The sequence below is a fragment of the Somniosus microcephalus genome, chromosome 22 (assembly GCF_052327205.1).
Source record: "Somniosus microcephalus isolate GS21.2 chromosome 22, FLI_Smic_1.0, whole genome shotgun sequence".
NCBI lineage: Eukaryota > Metazoa > Chordata > Chondrichthyes > Squaliformes > Somniosidae > Somniosus > Somniosus microcephalus.
This window is the reverse complement of record NC_141008.1, coordinates 65,705,285-65,725,751: the sequence shown is the minus strand read 5'-3', so window position 1 is coordinate 65,725,751 and position 20,467 is coordinate 65,705,285. Positions and strand designations below refer to the sequence as shown.

General features: G+C 49.0%; 1 protein-coding gene across 5 annotated transcripts in view; it reads left to right on the top strand.

Annotated features, from left to right (window-relative positions):
- LOC147102481 (coronin-6-like) overlaps positions 1-20,467 on the top strand; it is a 318,649-nt gene that overhangs the window by 70,064 nt on the left and 228,118 nt on the right. For all 5 annotated transcript variants that reach the window (XM_085964972.1, XM_085964971.1, XM_085964975.1 and 2 more), the window contains exon 2: positions 192-391. In XM_085964972.1, the coding sequence (XP_085821098.1) occupies positions 194-391 (198 nt within the window). In that variant the 5' untranslated portion in view covers positions 192-193. The remainder of the gene's footprint in view (positions 1-191; positions 392-20,467) is intronic.

Here is a 20,467-nt window from a genome sequence, read left to right as displayed (position 1 = left end):
GGATAGCTATAGTGGATGTTGTTGGTTTGGGAGCGTGCCAAGTGCCCTTGTGCTCAGCAGCAGCGGTGTTAATACCAGGTGGGCAAAATTTGGGGCATAATTTAAAACAAAAAATTACATGCACTAAGCTATATATTTTTAAAAAAAACTAAGTTGTTTTAAAACTAACTTTTCTGTTTCTTTAATTGTAGCCATGAGCCGCAGGGTTGTACGTCAGAGCAAGTTTCGCCATGTCTTTGGGCAGGCAATGAAAGCCGACCAATGTTATGAAGACATACGAGTGTCCAAAGTGACGTGGGACAGCTCCTTCTGTGCGGTTAACCCCAAGTTTGTGGCCATCATTGTGGAATCTGGTGGAGGAGGTGCCTTCCTGGTCCTGCAGCTGGCCAAAGTAAGTCTTGTTAAATGGCTTGTTCTTGCTCACTGTTCTATTTGCTTTAGGGGGTTCGGGTAATTCAGAATGAGGGATGAAGATTATTTGTACAATGTTTAAATACTGTGAAACTTTTGATGCTTACTTTGGTTAAACTTCAAGCCTAGGTCTAAATTAACTTTTTGAATTCTACTGGGTTGCGTAGTGAGTTCCTTTGTTCAAAAATCCTACCTCTTCAATTGAAGTGTTACTATCAAAATAAATCTGTCGTCTTTGTGCATGAACTATTCCACTGGGTGATGCTGGTTAAACAGAGGATGTGAGAAGAATGGTAGAGAATCATGAGGGGTCATTTTATGAAATCGCAATCCTGGCGAGGAGCATCGCCCACAGGAGCACATATGGGCAATTCGGATGTGCGCCCTTCACAAATTCCAGTCCGTTAAAATTGGCAAGAGTGGATTGTCATAAAATTGCTCCTACGAGACCATTCATGGGACTCCCTGTTGACAGTAGGGACCGCAACATTTTTGTTGCGATATGAGGATCGTAATTCTTTCAGCATGCTCATTTTAATAAACAATTTATTGCCGATTTGAAGTTGAAGGGCAGGCAATGAGTTGGATTTGTTTTAAGCAGTGGGTCATTTTCGGAGGGGGGAAAAAAAGAGGTTCAACTGAACAAGGAGCATTGGGATTGTGTAACGACATCCATGTGTACGTAGAGCTGTATTGGGAGTAATGGCAGCTTATAGAGTACTGGGCGTTTAAGGGAGCTGGGATGGTTGCTGAGATATTCTCTGCAGGAGCCACTGCGGGAGATTACTTCCTTGTTCTTGACCAGAAATACTGCTGTGTGAAATATAAAATTATGCCAAATGATGATCTTAATTTAATTTGTCTAATAAGACGACTTTGTGCTCGAACTGGAATAACTGGATGAGATTAGGTGGGCTCTTGGACTGTATCAGAAGCACAGTATGAGTTATTCTTTAATGAATTAATGAGTGAATTGATGGGGCCTACTGATGGCAAGTGGTCAACTTGTGCCGCTAATGTGCAGTCTGGTTGTTATTGCCAATGGGATTTTATATCGCTGTATAAGCAAATTGAACATGAATATCTGTAAAGCTATGACTCATTAGCACCATCAGACGCTCTGCTTAAACCAGCATTTTACTGTATGACCTTATGCCCATCGCTGTAGTGGTGGTTACTTCGATTCAGCAGCTGCTTTACCTTTGAGACTGGTCTACCTCTGAAGGTGATCCTCTAAAAGAGATTATATTGTCTTGTAGAAGTGTGCTGAAAAGCAAAAACTTCATGGTTATTGAGCCTACTGCTATTTTTGAAATAGTGATTTGTTCATTTTTAAAAACCGTTTCGAAGCAGTGAGTTAGATAACAAATGTTATTGAATGACAGCAGAAGCAATGGCCATTCAATAACCTCTCTAATTTAGCCCTTTTATTTAATTTAGGCAACTCTTGATGTGTTGCCAATGATGCCAGTCATTTGAGATTATCTGCAATTCAGCGTCTAAAGTACAGTCAATGAGTTGCTTAAAATGTAAATATGATGGGCCCACCTTTCTGCCATCAGCCAGCTGACATGGATTCAATTCAGCTTCACATTCTTCAGAAATGCAACTTTGCCCCATTTGTGACTTTGGGTTTGAGTCACATCTCAGAGGTGGCTTCAGTGGCTCTGCATGATTCCAGACTATGACTTTATGGATTGACTGGATTGCTCTACAGAGAGCTGACATGGACTCGATGGGCCGAATGGCCGTCTCCTGTGCCGTTATGGCGCTATGACTATGACTAGTCACGTGATTGCATGTCTCATTAACGTAATGGTTCAATTGGTATGTGTTTTCATCGCTTCATGTATGCCAAGAAAATGAAAGATATCGCACAAGTCACTGACAACTGAGCCACTGGGGGAAAGGTAGATAGGATTGGGCATCATGGTGGCACACTGTTACTGCACCCCGTTCTGCCATGAAGTGGTGGAATTTAGGTTCATGCTTGTTGAGTTCCCAGTGTCAGCTAGCTTGTTGGGTGGTGGCACACTTGTAGAATTCAGGATGGAAAGGAAATCTGAGGAAGAATCATCCTGGACATTGTCAGTACCCAGGGGTAGGTCACCTGGTCACTCTCTGAGGTATTATGGCATTTTCAGGCAGGCAGACCATTCTGCAGCATCCCCTATTAAATATCAGGCCAAATTGGGTTGCAACTTGCTTGTAAATACCAAACTAGATGGATTTATGTGCTAAAACAGTCTGTTGGAGAGAATCTGCTGCATGGGGTTTAGGGACAGATGGACCTTATTGGATTCAACAATGTTAACGTATGAAATATAGCGGTGGGGGGGAAACATTTAAATAGGTTCACGGTAGTTGTTTAGATAGTGTTGGGATTTGCTGCTCCTGTGAAATCATGGAGAACAAGTTACAAAATGTCACCGTACTGAATGGCTATGGACAAAACATCGCTGTGCTGAGTGCCATTGGACTTCATAAGCCTGCCACACCTGGAGCACTGTATACAGTTCTGGTCACCATGCAATAGTGTGGATTCTTGGCTTTGGAGATGGTACAGAAGAGGGGAACTAAATTGATAATGGGGCTTGGCTGCCTGAGCTACAGGGAGAGACTGCCACAACTTAGAACGGAGAAAAGGCAGATCAGGCGACACCTTGAAAGTTTTGAAGACATAGGATATTGATGAACTGAACACTTAGTAAATTATTTGACTTAACTGTTATAATTGCATCCCAGTATTCTGATTCCACGGGCGTGATCTCGCCAGCCCTGGGGAGGCGGGTATGGAGGCGGGACTGCCGGGAAAATGGCAGAATCTGGGGGCGGGTGCCCAACCCGCCTCCGTCCCATCTTGCCAGGAGGCGGGTAGCCGACCCGTGCCGGGTCCCGTCTCCTTGGAGGCAGGAAGGGGATTAGTGCCACTTATTTGCCTGTCCACAGGTAGTTAACAGGCAGACAAGAGGATTATCCCCATTTTACCCACACAAGTGCGGGCTTTCCGAAGGCTCCGAACCCCGCCAGGGTCACCGAGGCGAGTAGTGGATCTGCAGGGGTCGGAGCGGTGAAAAAGAGCGCTGTGAAGGTAAGTGATGGGTGCAAGTGTGGAGAGGTGAGTATCTGAGGTAAGTGGAAAGTGTTAGTAAAAGTGTACTTACCTTTGTTTCTTCCTGTAGGCTTCAATCGGTGGGTATGCGGAGAGTCTCGCGAGTCTCGCAACTCCGCAGTAGAGATGACAGATGGCTGCTGCATTCTCCAATGCAACAACCATCTAATTTCTGCTCACAAAAGAGGTTTGATGAATCTTCAATTCAAGAACTCATCAAACTACATAGAATGTCAGTGTTTGACAGCTTCACAGAGCTGTCAAACGATGACAATTCATCTGTCAAAAATTGTTGACAGATGAAACGTCATACGTTGACGTTCTCTGTAACCGGCTTCCCCTTAATTGGCCAACAAGGTCAATCAAGGGAAAATAGCGTGGGTTGGCCACAAGACGATGGAGGCGGGACTGAAACCCGACAAGCAGCAGCCCCGCCTCCAAAAGCTCCCCATTGGCAAAATCCAGCCCATACTCTCTGCAAAACTCACCTTTCAATAGCAAACACACACTTTCTTTGAACGAAAACATGTGCAGAATACCTAGGAGAGCATTACCACAGGGCAGTGAGCCCTCCTATCATGGGAAATCACGAGGTCTATTCACCATGCCCTCTAGATCGCTCCATACCAGGCTAAAAGCTACTAATTTGTATTTATTAAGGCGTTAAATTATCCAGAAGCAAGAGCAAATCAGTTATACAATACTTTATTTAACTTTTCAGCACCTGTTCCAAAGTAAAAGTACCAGTCCTGGCAGTTTTCTTCAGTAACTTTTTTGATTGAATCCGTGATGAATAGTTTTGCTGGAGAAATGAACATCACGGAGCTCTACTTGGCTCCCAACCCGTATAGTAGGACAGTGAAATGGAAAGTGGCCACCAGCTGGGTTGTTGTATGTCTCTCTTTGTCGAACTGGCCTAAGGGAAGATTTAAAAAAAAAAATCCTCCCCATTTAGTCAAAACTATCCCACTTTGAAATATTTCCTGAAGGACCCAGACCGAAAACAAAAGGAGTCCCAAAATGAAAAGAATTCAACAAATAGAATTTGATTCAGATTCAGATCTCCTTGTTGGAGCTGCTGTTACAGGTAACAGTTCTGACTCTCTTTCACAGTCGCAAATTCACATACGTTAGCTGAGGAAAAAAAATCAAACCTTTTTTCCCCAGACAGGTAGACGCGCAAAAATAGATTCATTCCCTCTAACTAAGTAGTAACCCGAAATAACAATTTTAAATTGTTACAATACTAGCTACACGTTTACGTAAAAAGATATGGAGTTTCTTGTGAATTGAAAGTGGATGGGTCCGAGGATCCATCACAATCACCACAAACATTATAACTGGGAGCACAGACACTGGCTCGAAAGAGTCAACAAGCAATTTAGACTTAACGACTCCAGACACTCCAGGGAAACTGTTGAGTGGAAACTGTCAGCAAATTAAAAAGGGAGCTGGATAGATTTTTGGCAAAAGAAGCAGTCGAGGGGTATAAGAAATATAAGCCTGGGAATTGCCATTAGTGATGTTGTTATACAAACACTTAATGCGCTCGTGTCAAATTCCTCTCGACATTTTAATAGAGGCATCAACCCACGGGTTAATGCCGCCATTAAAAGTAGTGGAGAGGAATTTTGTAAAAATGTGATTTGAGTGTTTGCAAGATAACATTGCCGACAATAAATTCTAGCCTAAATTAGGGCACTTTTGGGACTGGCCAGGTGGACTGCAATGATCTTTTCCAGTTGTCTGTATTCCTTTTGCCATTCCGATTGTGAAATGATCTGCCCAGGGAGATGGTGCAACAGGAGAACATTATAAATATCGGCACGGTGATGGGAAATCTTTGCCAGGACAGTTATTGAAGGGTGAAAGATAGAAGTGGGTAGGAATTCCATGATCCTTGAGACCTGCCTGATGGATGGAGATGGTCTTTTCTGGTCCTGTACAACGAAGTGCTTCTCAGGACTTTGGGGCATGTAGACATGGGGGAGGGGGGGTAGTAGGAGGGATTAATTATGTCTGATGATGCATCATGGGTATCCATGGTCTCCTGGAGCTTCCTTGATTACCTTATGGAGTCTGGCAGGGATTTCCCAGAGATTTTCCTTGGAGGGCCACAGGTCTTTCCCCTCAGCTATTTTGCCTCTCCCCTAATGGGGGTAGCATTGCTCGAGATTGGGGAGGCTGCTGGGCGAGAATGCCTTATCTTGAGGAGGGGATGAACAATGATGGGCCTGAGTGGCCAGGTTGTACTGCTGCACACTTACTCTAGGGCTTCTGTACTTGACCTCTTGCTGGTACCAGCTCAGCATAGCCCCTTTTAGGCAGTTTTAAGGCATCAGCAGTTACCTGCTTGTTTATCCAAACAGAAATGGAACATATTGTTCATGTTTGCAATTGCATGCTTTGACTGTGCACAGGAAATTAATTCAGGACTGAGGAATTCAATGCCAGTATAATTCCAGTTTTTATACTTTATGTCCTGTATAACAGCCACACTTTCCATGTTGGTATGCACCAGAAATGCCAGTGTTTATTTCAAAATAGAAAAACTGTTTAAAACCTTGGCAACTGGCATTACCTTTTGTAAGTTTCTGAATCATACTTTAATTTCCTCATGGCTTTAAATGTATTTTAATGTAATTTATCCCCATGTCTGAGTTGGTCTGGACTCCTGTCTCTACTCTGATCGTAGATTCCTTTGGCCAGTCACTCCAACACTATGGGGGTGATTTTGCCAACCCTGGGGTAGCGGGTATGGAGGCGTGACTGCCGGGAAAATGGCAGAATTTGGGGGCAGGTGCCCAACCCGCCTCTGTGCCATCTTCCCAGGAGGCGGGTAGCCGTCTTGCGCCGGGTCCCGTCTCCTTGGAGGCGGAAAGGGATTAAAGCCTGTTAACTGCCTGTTAACTGGTAGTTAACAGGCAGAAAATAGGATTATCCTCTTGTTGCCCTCACAATTGCGGGCTTCCCGAAGGCTCCAAAACACACCAGCTCAGCGAGGCGAGTACTGGGTCTGCGGGGGTCGGGGGCGGGGGTTGCAAAAGTGTGGTGTGAAGGTAAATGATTGGTGCAAGAGTGTAGGGGTGAGTATCTGAGGTAAGTGCAAAGTGTTTTTAAAAGTGTACTTACCTTTGTTTCTTCCTGCAGGCTTCAGTCGGTGTGTATGCGGAAAGTCTCGGACCTCTGTGTTGCAGGTGACAGATGACTGTTGCATTCTCAGGTGCAACAACCATCTCATTTCTGTAAAAGAAAGAAGTTTGATGGGGTCTTGTATGCAAGACCTCATCATGTTGCAGAGAATGTCTCTGTTTGACAGCTTCACATAGCTGTCAAACGATGACAATTCATCTGTCAAAAATTTTTGACAGATGAAACGTCATACGTTGACGTGCTCTGCAACCGGCTTTCCCTTGATTGGCCTGCTAAGCCCGCTGGGTGGGCTTAACAAGGTCAATCAGGGGAAAATAGCGTGGGATGGCCACAAATCAATGGAGGCGGGACATCGACCCGACAAGCAGCAGTCCCGCCTCCAACGCGCCCCCATTCACAAAATCGCCCCCTAAGTGCCACTTGACAGACCATCCCTTTCTGTGCTCCCCCAGGCCCCATTCCTTCACACTCCCCTTCGCAAACCACTATAAATGATTTGTGTTTCATTCCAGTAGCTTTCTGTTTTAACGATTGATAGTCGTCTTCAAGGGACTAGCTGAGAGGAGTTCTCGACCCATGTAGAGTAACAGAGCTCCATCAGCCTCCGCCTCTAGCCTAGGTTTTTTGAATGCCTTCATTGATGGGTTAACGCTCGAGTTAAGATAATGCTGATCGGAAAGTCAAGAGCCGTCAATGACCCACGGTGCTTCAGTTATCTTGTTTTAATTTTAGTAACTCCTTTAAAAAAAAGTTTTCCCGAGACGAGTGGTGCTCCTAATATGGCCCCGGAGCCGCTCGAGGCTCCCTTCCTCCTCAGCTGTAGCCCTCAGTAGATGCACTGCTCCTTGTATCTCTGGGCCTCAATTCGCAGCCTGCCAGCTCTGGTATGCTGGTGGAGCCAGGATACAGGGGACATGGGAAAATAAAGGATCCAAAGGAGGAAAACTGCCAAACTTGCTTCAAGAAAATAAGCCCTCCGAATTGTGTTCAGGTTGGTTTGTGAGAGCGTGCCTTGAGCATGTTGCTGCTCAGGATTGTGACCCTCAAATTCCTGAGTGCCACTGCCCTAAATGGTCATTTAAACAAAAAAAAATCTGAGAATTTTAACAAATAAACAGGAACAAAACCAAAGGGATGTCAAGCCTAATTGTAGCAGTCTCGCACAGTTTTTCCCCCCTCTTGATTGCGACTGTCAGCCGCTCCTACCCCTTGTTTACAAGTAAAATTAATACCAAAAATTCTGTGGGGATGGAGGGGGATGGTTCCTGCAGCTTACCTGATCACTCGAAACATCTATGGGCCTAACAGCTGTGATGCCTGAAAATGTTGTGCTAATGCCCAGTTTTATTCGGTCTGGGAATCTATCCTGGAAACGCTCTTGAGCTTCTTTGCCGCAGGCACCATACGGGCACTGTGCTGCATGTTAGAAGACGAATAATGGAACCTACAATCAGTTGCAATTCATGTAGTGTTTATATAGGAAGGTGCAAAATTTTAAAAGTGCCAGCCCTGCATTACACAAAGACATTTCCTTTTGGCTCATGGAGGAGTGCTATTGAGTTGCCATGGAGAACCCTAAGTGATCACGTGGTAGAATTCAGTTAACTTTACGCTGTATTTTATGCCTGATTTTTAAAGCAAGACTAAAACATTTTTTGCAGAAGCAGAAAGAATATCTTTAATGTACATCAGTTAGAAAACTGCAATGCAAGTGCATACAGTATGAAGCAGGAGTCACATTGGAACAGATTAGAGCACGGGTCTATTGCATCATCCCTGTTGCTGTCAGTCATTGCACAGGAGCAAATGTTTTGTAGGAATTCAAATCTACAAACCGCTCATTTAAACAAAAAAAAAGGATATTGCAGTCGGTTAACTTAAACGGTTCATCTGGGAAAGTAAGTGACTCAATCTCAAATCACGCCTGGGAAATTTGCTATTTAAATGACTGCAAGCCCAAAACTTTTCTCTCCAAGCAGAGGCGCGATCTCCATTATTGATCTGCCATTAGAAATCTGAATTGCAGCTCCTCTGGTGACTGCGAAAAGCAAACCATATCTGAGCCATTCAGACCTGACATTCCAGTCTGAGCTGTGATAGCAGATCTCGGTCAGTAGGGACACTGCAATTAGCATCCAGACTTCTGTCTTATGAAATTGAGAATTAGCCGGGTTTTCCACTCCTGATTGCTATTCATTAACTTTACTGGAAAGTGCAGCTCTGTGGATGTCGGGTGAGGACAAGTCCGGACTTGACTATGAGGCCCCTTACAGCCAATCTACACCGTCTAGGCTATTGCATGAAGAATGGTCACTTCTATTCTGCAGTGATCTTTAGGAGAGGGGGCGGGGGGTTTGGGGGGGGGGGTTCTTTTGGGGGTGAGGGGAGACAAATAAGATTTTGGCACAATTTTTACAATATTGTGAATATTTTTTGAGGGTTTCCGTAGAACGGTCACTTTTATATATGCTACCATCGTTACTCACTTTCTCCCCCTCTTTGACAGAGACTTTCTGTCCAGTCAGAAACACGGTTTTATATTGTCAGATCTCTATATATTGATACGCTTATCAATTACTTCATAAAAGGTGATGAGTCGAAGAAGAGATGATGAGTCGAAAGAAGAGATGAATAAGGCTTTTATTAGCTAAGAAGAGACCATGCTTCTTCGTGAGTGACTGAACAAGTCTGAACGAAACCCACACAGTGGTGGGTGGAGTCAGCTGAGGCATGCCTCCATACACAGCGCCACCCAGAGGTGGCAATATACAATACAGTGGTTTACCACATTCACCCCTTGTTTAATGTGAAGTCCGGCGGGGTGAAGGGTACTACAAGTTAAGTCTATCAGGAGGCCTTGTCTGACGTCCTGATCGTCGTGGTGGCGGCGGTGGTGTTGCAGCATCCGACGTCGGGTCTGGTGTCTGGGTGGTTGGCGAAGATTCCTGGGGCTTTGGCATGCCGTCTGCAGGGGTTGGGTTGGGAGGGGTGGTGGGGGATAACAGTGGTAAGGGGGATAACGGTGGTAAGGGGGATAACGGTGGTAATTCAGGGGTACCCGAGGGTGCGAGATCTCGTATGGAGACCGTGTCCTCCCGCCCGTCTGGGTATGTCACCCAGGCATACTGGGGGTTGGCGTGTAGGAGGTGCACCCGCTCGACCAGGGGGTCCGTTTTATGCGTCCTCACGTGCCTCCGCAGTAGGACGGGCCCAGGAGAAGTCAACCATGCCGGTAGCGAGGTTCCCGATGTAGACTTCCGGGGGAAAACGAACATTTTCTCATGAGGGGTCGCATTAGTGGCAGTACAAAGCAGTGACCGAATGGAGTGAAGCGCTGCAGGGAGGACCTCCTGCCAGCGGGAGGTCGGAAGGCCCTTAGATTTTAGTGCTAAGAGGACTGCCTTCCAAACCGTCGCGTTCTCCCTTTCCACCTGGCCGTTCCCCCGGGGGTTGTAACTGGTGGTCCTGCTCGTGGCGATACCTCTTGTTAGCAGGTACTGCCGAAGTTCGTCGCTCATGAACGATGAGCCCCTGTCGCTATGTATATAGCTGGGGAACCCGAACAGAGCGAAGATGTCATTCAGACACTTGATGACCGTGGTACTGGTCATGTCTGGGCAAGGGATGGCAAAGGGGAAACGGGAGTACTCATCAACTATGTTGAGGAAGTACACATTGCGGTCAGCGGAGGGGAGGGGCCCTTTAAAATCAACGCTCAGGCGTTCGAAGGGGCGGGTGGCCTTGATCAGGCTTGCTCTGTCCGGCCTATAGAAGTGCGGTTTGCACTCGGCGCAGATTTGGCAGCTCTTGGTCATGGTCCTGACCTCCTCGATGGAGTAGGGCAGGTTACGGGATTTGATAAAATGGAAAAACCTGGTGACCCCCGGGTGGCAGAGGTCATTGTGGAGGGACTGCAGCCTATCACTCTGCGCGTTGGCGCATGTACCACGTGATAGGGCATCTGGGGGCTCATTGAGTTTCCCTGGCCGATACAAGATATCATAATTGTAGGTGGAGAGTTCGATTCTCCACCTCAAGATCTTGTCGTTCTTGATTTTACCCCTCTGCTTATTATTAAACATAAAAGCTACTGAACGCTGGTCAGTGAGCAGGGTAAATCGTTTCCCGGCCAGGTAATGCCTCCAGTGACGCACCGCTTCTACAATAGCCTGGGCCTCCTTTTCGACGGAGGAGTGTCTCGTCTCGGGGCCCTGGAGGGTCCTTGAGAAAAAGGCCACGGGTCTGCCCGCCTGGTTAAGGGTCGCGGCTAGGGCGAAGTCGGAGGCATCGCTCTCCACTTGGAAGGGGATGGACTCATCCACCGCGTGCATTGCGGCCTTCGCGATATCGTTCTTGATAAGAGTGAAGGCTGCACACGCCTCTGGTGTCAGGGGGAAGGAGGTGGCTTTGATGAGGGGCCTGGCTTTGTCTGCATAGAGGGGCACCCACTGGGCGTAGTAGGAGAAAAACCCCAGGCATCTCTTCAGTGCTTTTTGGCAGTGGGGAAGGGGTAGCTCCATTAGGGGGCGCATTCTGTCGGGGTCGGGCCCGATGACTCCGTTCTCCACCACGCAGCCGAGGATGGCCAGGCGCTTGGTGTGAAACATACATTTTTCCTTATTGTACGTTAGGTTCAGCCGTTGGGCCGTGCGGAGGAAATTTGCTAGATTAACGTCGTGGTCCTGCTGGTCGTGGCCGCAGATGGTGACGTTATCCAAATAGGGGAAGGTTGCCCGCAGCGCGTTCTGGTCAACCATTCGGTCCATCTCCCTTTGGAAGACCGAAACCCCGTTGGTGACGCCGAAGGGGACCCTAAGGAAGTGGTAGAGGCGGCCGTTTGCCTCGAAGGCAGTATACTGGCGGTCCTCATGGCGGATGGGCAGCTGGTGGTACGCTGACTTAAGGTCGATGGTGGAGAATACTTTGTATTGCGCAATCTGATTGACCATATCAGATATGCGAGGGAGGGGGTACGCGTCCAGCTGGGTGTACCGGTTTATGGTTTGGCTGTAGTCGATTACCATGCGGCGTTTTGCAGTGGTTTTAACGACTACAACCTGGGCTCGCCAGGGGCTAGTGCTACCTTCGATAATGCCCTCCTTCAAGAGCCGCTCCACCTCAGAGCTGATAAAAGCTCTGTCCCCGGCACTGTACCGCCTGCTTTTGGTAGCGATGGGTTTACAGTCGCGGGTGAGGTTAGCGAACAGGGGAGGGGGGGGGACTTTTAATGTGGAAAGGCTGCAGGTGGTTTGCAGCGGGCGATTTAAAAGTTGTTGGTTGCAGACTGTGAGTGGGGGGAGGGGTCCACCGTATGCTAGTGTGACACTCTTAAGGTGGCACTGAAAATCCAACCCTAGCAGGACGGCAGCGCAAAGACGGGGCAGGACTAGCAGTTTAAATTTTTGATATTCAGTGCCCCCTACTGACAGGGTCACCACACAGTAGCCGCTGATGTCCATTGACTGGGACTTGGACGCCATAGAAATGCGATGGTGCGTTGGCAGAATCGTGAGGGAGTGGCTACGTACCGTGTCGGGGTGGACGAAACTCTCTGTGCTCCCGCTGTCGATCAGGCAACTGGTGGCGCGGCCGTTTACCGCGATATCCATCATGGAGCTGGATAGATGGTGAGGGTGGCCTTGATCCAGCGTCACGGAGGCCAGTATGTGGCTTAGTGAGTCACTATAGTCATCCGCCGAGACGGTGGTCGGTTCCGGTGACGAAATGGCGGTTGAGTGCGTTGGATACGATGGCGGCGGATGCCATGCGGCCGGGGGTACACAAAATGGCGGATAAGATGGCTGCTCCCACGGCCCGCACGCTGCGCTGCTGGCTGGCTTCCCCTTGCAGGCGTTAGCGTAATGGCCTTTCTTCCCGCAGCCCGAGCAGGTAGCTGTCTTAGCTGGGCAGTGCGCTCTGGGATGTTTTAACTGGCCACAGAAATAGCATTTTTGGGCCTGGTTACTGGGCATCGAAGCAGTTCTTACCGGAGGCTGCTGTCTCGGTTGGGTCGCTGCAGCGGTTGGTGCCGGGGGCGGCGGTCCCGTGTCCCACGGTTTCGATTGCCATGTCTCGGCGCCGTTACGGGGGTATGCCTCGAGGTTTCGGTGGGCCTCCTCTAACGAGAGCGCAAGGGCAATGGCCGTCTTCAGGTCGGGTTCCTTGCTTTCTAGCAGTCTCTGCCGGGTGTGGTCTGACTGGAGGCCCCTGATGAAGGCATCACAGGCGAGTCCCTGCGCGTGCTCCACAGCCGTTACCGCTTTACAATCGCAGTCTCTGCAGAGTGCCAGTAGCGCCCGTGCAAATGCCCCTACCGATTCTCCCGGTTGCTGCCTGCGGGATCCCAAGAGGTGTCGGGCGTAAATTGTGTTCACTGGGCGCGTATATTGCCCTTTTAGTAGCTCGAGGGCCGCCACGTACGTATTAGAGTCCCGGATTAGCATATATACTTGATGGCTCACCTGGGCGGTCAAAATTTTCAGTTTGTGATCCTCCTCTGTAACCTGTGAGATTGCGAGGAAGGATTCAAAGCAGCTCAGCCAGTGTTCAAACTTGGCTGATGCACCCACATCTTGAGGGTCGAGGTCCAGGCGTGGTAGTCTGAGGGCTCTCAGCAATGTCTGCTGTATCCGTTGCTGTTGTTGCTCCTCAGGTGTCGCCATTTAACTTTTAGCTAATAAAATTGATACGCTTATCAATTACTTCATAAAAGGTGATGAGTCGAAGAAGAGATGATGAGTCGAAAGAAGAGATGAATAAGGCTTTTATTAGCTAAGAAGAGACCATGCTTCTTCGTGAGTGACTGAACAAGTCTGAACGAAACCCACACAGTGGTGGGTGGAGTCAGCTGAGGCATGCCTCCATACACAGCGCCACCCAGAGGTGGCAATATACAATACAGTGGTTTACCACATATATGCCATAGCTTTCCCCCTGATCTCGTGGGTCTGCACGGTCATCTGATTTTTGGTTACAGTTGCTATCTATTTAATACATTAAAAAAAAAACATTTTCACCAATGAACACTTTTCCTTGGGTAGCTGAAAATATTTTTTGCACATTAGGATATGGGGGCCCCTGGGAATATATGTTTTTGTGCCGGAGGATCCCTGGGAGTGTGTCGGTATTTGCAGCAGGTTCCCGGGCGGAGTGTGTCGGTATTTTCAGGAGGCGCTAGAGAGTGTGTCAGTATTTACAGGAGGTCCCCGGGAGTGTGTCAGTATTTACAGGAGGTCCCCGGGTGGAGTGTGTCAGTATTTACAGGGGGTCCCCAGGAGTGTGTCAGTATTTACAGGAGGTCCCTGGGCGGAGTGAGTTAGTATTTGCAGGAGGTCCCCGGGAGTGTGTCAGTATTTGCAGGAGATCCCGGGAGTGTGTCAGTATTTACAGGAAGTCCCCGTACGGAGTGTGTCAGTATTTACAGGAGGTCCCCAGGAGTGTGTCAGTATTTACAGGGGGTCCCCAGGAGTGTGTCAGTATTTACAGGAGGTCCCCGGGTGGTGTGTGTCAGTATTTACAGGAGGTCCCCGGGAGTGTGTCAGTATTTGCAGGAGGTCCCCGGGAGTGTGTCAGTATTTGCAGGAGGTCTCTGGGAGTGTGTCAGTATTTACAGGAGGTCTCTGGGAGTGTGTCAGTATTTACAGGAGGTCTCTGGGAGTGTGTCAGTATTTACAGGAGGTCCCTGGGAGTGTCAGTATTTACAGGAGATCCCGGGAGTGTGTCAGTATTTACAGGAGGCCCCTGGGCGGAGTGAGTCAGTATTTACAGGAGGTCCCCGGGAGTGTGTCAGTATTTACAGGAGGCCCCCGCGCGGAGTGTGTCAGTATTTACAGGAGGTCCCCAGGAGTGTGTCAGTATTTACAGGAGGTCCCCACGCGGAGTGTGTCAGTATTTACAGGAGGTCCCCAGGAGTGTCAGTATTTACAGGAGGTCCCCGGGTGGAGTGTGTCAGTATTTACAGGAGGTCCCCGGGAGTGTGTCAGTATTTGCAGGAGGTCCCCGGGAGTGTGTCAGTATTTGCAGGAGGTCTCTGGGAGTGTGTCAGTATTTACAGGAGGTCTCTGGGAGTGTGTCAGTATTTACAGGAGGTCCCCGGGAGTGTCAGTATTTACAGGAGGTCCCCGGGAGTGTGTCAGTATTTACAGGAGGTCCCCGGGAGTGTGTCAGTATTTGCAGGAGGTCCCCGGGTGGAGTGTGTCAGTATTTACAGGAGGTCCCCGGGTGGAGTGTGTCAGTATTTACAGGAGGTCCCCGGGTGGAGTGAGTCAGTATTTACAGGAGGTCCCCAGGCGGAGTGTGTCAGTATTTACAGGAGGTCCCCAGGAGTGTCAGTATTTACAGGAGGTCCCCGGGTGGAGTGTCAGTATTTACAGGAGGTCCCCGGGAGTGTGTCAGTATTTGCAGGAGGTCCCCGGGAGTGTGTCAGTATTTGCAGGAGGTCTCTGGGAGTGTGTCAGTATTTACAGGAGGTCTCTGGGAGTGTGTCAGTATTTACAGGAGGTCCCCGGGAGTGTCAGTATTTACAGGAGGTCCCCGGGAGTGTGTCAGTATTTACAGGAGGTCCCCGGGAGTGTGTCAGTATTTGCAGGAGGTCCCCGGGTGGAGTGTGTCAGTATTTACAGGAGGTCCCCGGGTGGAGTGTGTCAGTATTTACAGGAGGTCCCCGGGTGGAGTGAGTCAGTATTTACAGGAGGTCCCCAGGCGGAGTGTGTCAGTATTTACAGGAGGTCCCCGGGAGTGTGTCAGTATTTACAGGAGGTCCCCGGGTAGAGTGAGTCAGTATTTACAGGAGGTCCCCGGGTGGAGTGAGTCAGTATTTGCAGGAGGTCCCCGGGTGGAGTGAGTCAGTATTTGCAGGAGGTCCCCAGGCGGAGTGTGTCAGTATTTACAGGAGGTCCCCGGGAGTGTGTCAGTATTTACAGGAGGTCCCCGGGTGGAGTGAGTCAGTATTTACAGGAGGTCCCCGGGTGGAGTGAGTCAGTATTTGCAGGAGGTCCCCGGGTGGAGTGAGTCAGTATTTGCAGGAGGTCCCCAGGCGGAGTGTGTCAGTATTTACAGGAGGTCCCCGGGAGTGTGTCAGTATTTACAGGAGATCCCGGGAGTGTGTCAGTATTTACAGGAGGTCCCCGGGAGTGTGTCAGTATTTACAAGAGATCCCGGGAGTGTGTCAGTATTTACAGGAAGTCCCCGTACGGAGTGTGTCAGTATTTACAGGAGGCCCCCGGGAGTGTGTCAGTATTTACAGGAGGTCCCCAGGCGGAGTGTGTCAGTATTTACAGGAGGTCCCCGGGAGTGTGTCAGTATTTGCAGGAGGTCCCCGGGTGGAGTGTGTCAGTATTTACAGGAGGTCCCCGGGAGTGTGTCAGTATTTGCAGGAGGTCCCCGGGAGTGTGTCAGTATTTACAGGAGGTCCCCGGGTGGAGTGTGTCAGTATTTGCAGGAGGTCCCCAGGCGGAGTGTGTCAGTATTTACAGGAAGTCCCCGTACGGAGTGTGTCAGTATTTACAGGAGGCCCCCGGGAGTGTGTCAGTATTTACAGGAGGTCCCCCGGAGTGTGTCAGTATTTACAGGGGGTCTCCGGGAGTGTGTCAGTACCTGCAGGAGGTCCCCAGGAGTGTGTCAGTATTTGCAGGAGGTCCCCGGGAGTGTGTCAGTATTTGTAACTCCCATCCCCAATGGAGAAACATTTGATAACTGCTGCAACAAACTGTGGTGTAAATGTCTGCCTCCTGTGGCAATTTATCGAATTCATCTCGGCGTATATTAGCTTTGTGCATGAGTTTATAGGCTGCATTTGAATTGATTGCTAAATATGTTTTAATTTTTCTTTGTTCCGCAATAAATAATGGGCTTGAATTTGAAAAAGGGAATTGCAAGATCATGTGTTAACGATTGAGGCTTTGAGCACTCACGCTGTCTTTGGCTGATGATTGAAGCCTCTGTTCATACACTTTTCTGTATCTCTCCTGTGCAACAACACGAGAGATTTATTTTCCATTTCTTGGCAGTCAGTGTTAGAACGTTTTACTGCATATAGCTTTTGCCAAAATCTGGCAGGTTATAACTGCAGCCTTGAAGCCTCGGCGCTGGATATTAATATTCTGTTGCTATAGATATTGGCAAGGAATTGGTTCTAGGTTTGGTGGAGAGAATGGTATATTCAGAAAAAGCCTAGGTTGGACTCTAAATGGTGCTGGCAGTTGTGATTCTGTATTTCTGCTTCAAGTGAATCGTGTCTAATTCTGTCTACGGGATTGATATGGAATCTCAAATGTTTTGGATTTTAATTTGGATGTTCCTTGATGTCATAATCCAATTGCTCTTATGGGAATTATCATTATGGAAATTATCAATGTTTCCTTTTCATGTCCGTTTTTCCCTGCCTGTGTGATATCATTATGGAGCTCCGCTTATCATAATTGTTCAAGGTTACAGTGCATTAACAAATCAGTAGCTACATTTTTATTAGGTTTGTGCAGATACTGTGGTCTCACAATGGGTAGCCACGAATGCACCATCATTTTAATGTACATCATCACTGCTAATGTAGTATAATCAGTTACCACTAGTCATCAGGATAACCATCATGCTAGGGAGCAGTTCCCCATCATGCCTTCTCTTTGTTTTAATCATTCTACAAAAATCGAAAGCTAGATTTGTTTAACAGTTTGCAAAGCAGCAATCCAGAATTGGAAAGGTTGCTTGCAGGAGACGGGTCCTGCAGGGCATTACTGTACTGGTACACCGCGCCAGGAGAGGGGCCGCACCGCGCCAGGAGAGGGGCCGCACCGCGCCGGGAGAGGGGGGGGCCGCACCGCGCCGGGAGAGGGAGAGGGGCCGCACCGCGCCGGGAGAGGGAGAGGGGCCGCACCGCGCCAGGAGAGGGAGAGGGGCCGCACCGCGCCGGGAGAGAGGGTGGGCGCACCGCGCCGGGAGAGTGGGGGGGGGGGGCCGCACCGTATCAGGATTGGGGGGGGGGGGGGGTGGGGGCGGACACATTGTACCAGGACAGGGGCTGCTGCACCATGAAGGAGGCAGACGTGTGTTCTCTGGCTATGATTTCCACCTGGCAAGTTCCTGCTTGTAACCAGGCTGCCTCGGACAAAGTGATGTCTCTCTACCACCTGCTCAGCTGGAAAATGCTGGTCAGTGTGAAGAGGCCATTAAGACGGGCATGAAACAATTACCAGTGGAGCTGGGGTTTTCCCTGTTTCTTTTCATTTCTAAATCCGGTCCAATATGTGTTTCAAGGCACATGTTACACTCGATTAAACAGCGACAGCTGATGTAAACAAGTGGTGAGTTGCAGGTCACAGTGAGATATAACGGACCAAACATTTTACTCTAGGTTTTTAGTTTATTTTTTCCTTTTTATATTTTCACCTCCTCACCTGGAGTTACCAACTCCTGCTGGAGCGCAGTTGATTGCTGTCGGCCTCTGTCTGGGCTTGGCTTCATGTGTGACCCGAGACACTGAGGTAGATATTGACTTTTGGGAGGCTGATCGGCAGATCTGCATGGCCGCCCATTCCAGCGTTGATGAGGCACCCCCCTCCCCCCCTGTCCGTTGGCCTCATTTAAAATCATCAGGCCAGCCGCTGGGCGACAAACAGGTGTCCCAATGCAGCTCGCCAGATCGAAGCCTCGAAATCGGGCCGAAGCTGTCGCCAGCAAGCTATGTTGTGGACGACGATTGGGGGGTCGCGATCGCGGAAGGTAGGGGCCCCGGGTAGCAACGGCCCAGATTATTCTTGTGGAGTCCGGAGAGAGCATTCCTGTTCCTCCGGGGTGGGGGGGGCACAAACATAATCCAACACTTACCCATGGCACTGATCAGAGCATGCACTGTGCAGGTTCCGACCAGTCCCTACTTAAAATGGCAATCGGCGTCCTATTTGTGTCCCAGGAACCCCAATTTCCACATGGGAAAGGGCCCTGTCATCCGAATCAGGAGGCCGCTTGAGACACCCAGCGGATGGTCCTTTTTAAAATGGAGCCAGTCAGTGTTAACGGGTCGGTAAGGCTGCCCGGCCCCAGCTTGAGGCCCTTTAACGCCAGCGAAGGCTGTCAAAGTCGACCCTCACTGAGTGTTGGTGGGCTGTCTGACCACAAGGGAGGCTCCTTCTTTTAAACTCATCTTTACCTTTCACTAAAATTGGCAAATGTTGGAAGAAATGCTCCCCGTTTGTCAATTACAGCTCACTTAAATGTCATTTCAAGGTCATTTAATATAATTTGTCGATGGCTAATGTGCAATATTTAAGAACACGTCATTCTGCCCATCCAAGCTCATCCCTCTAATCCCTGCCTCGCTAATTTTAGCAACTAACTGCATTTGGAGCACCTCTAATGACAAATGATTCCAGATACAGTTGATTAAATATTTTATTTACCTCCGTGAGGCCCCTGTTGAGCACCTTGCTATGTGAAAATCATGCCTCGCATTGCTTTCCCGCACTGACCTCACTGGAGTATGTGGGACCAGTAGGAGGGAAGGCCGCCCCCATCCCCCCTTTGTAAAGGGCCGACCGTTACCCGTGCTACTGGTGCAACCTGGGTGCCCACCACTGCTGGAAGGTTCAGGGAGGGCTGGCGGGTCTGAGGTGCCCTATTGTTAATGTCCGCTCCTTTTGTAAGGGGGCTAATAATAAAAACCTACTTGATCTTTATGGGTCTGGCCTGAACCCCACTCCACCACCCGATGGGGGCACACTTGCATCCTTCTAGAGGCTAGTGCATCTCATCTCACTAGGTGTACGGGCCTCCAACCTTATGCCAAGTCCCACTAAGGTTGGGAAGTGGGATCTCACGGCAGAGGCCCCGCTCCGTCCCCTTTGTGCTACTGGCCTTGTAAAGGATCGACAAATCCAAATGGGAACTGCCAACGTCAGTGGGGACCTGACTAGGTTCGGGCCCTTCCACTGTACTCCTACCTAGATACATAGAAACATAGAAGATAGGAGCAGGAGTAGGCCATTCATCCCCTTGAGCCTGCTCCGCCATTCAGTGAGATCATGACTGATCGTCCAAATTCAGTACCCTGTTCCTGCCTTCTCTCTCTATATCCCTTGATCCCTTTAGCCTTAAGAAATATATCCAACTCCTTCTTGAATATATTTAATGAATTGGCCTCTACTGCCTTCTGTGGTAGAGAATTCCACAGGTTCAGCACTCTCTGGGTGAAGAAATTCCTCCTCATCTCTGTCGTAAATGGCTTCCCCCTTATCCTTAGACTGTGACCCCTGGTTCTGGACTCCCCGACCATCGGGAACATCCTTCCAGCATCTAGTCTGTCTAGTCCTGTTAGAATTTTATAAGATTCGATGAGATCCCCTCTCATTCTTCGAAACTCCAGCGAGTATAAGCCCAATCGACCCAATCTCTCCTCATACGTCATTCCTGCCATCCCAGGTATCAGCCTGGTGAATCTTCGCTGCACTCCTTCCATGGCAAGAACGTCCTTCCTCAGATAAGGCGACCAAAACTGCACACAATACTCAAGGGGTGGTCTCACCAAGGCCCTGTACAACTGCAGCAAGACATCCTTGTTCCTGTACTCAAACCCTCTCGCTATGAAGGCCAACATACCATTTACCTTCTTAACCACCTGCTGTACCTGCATGCTTACCTTCAGCGACTGGTGCACAAGGACACCCAGGTCTCGTTGCACTTCCCCTTCTCCCAATCTATTGCCATTCAGATAATAATCTGCCTTCCTGTTTTTGACACCAAAGTGGATAACCTCGCATACCTGAGTTGTGCCAGAAGTGCACAGGAAGGGTTGAACAATTT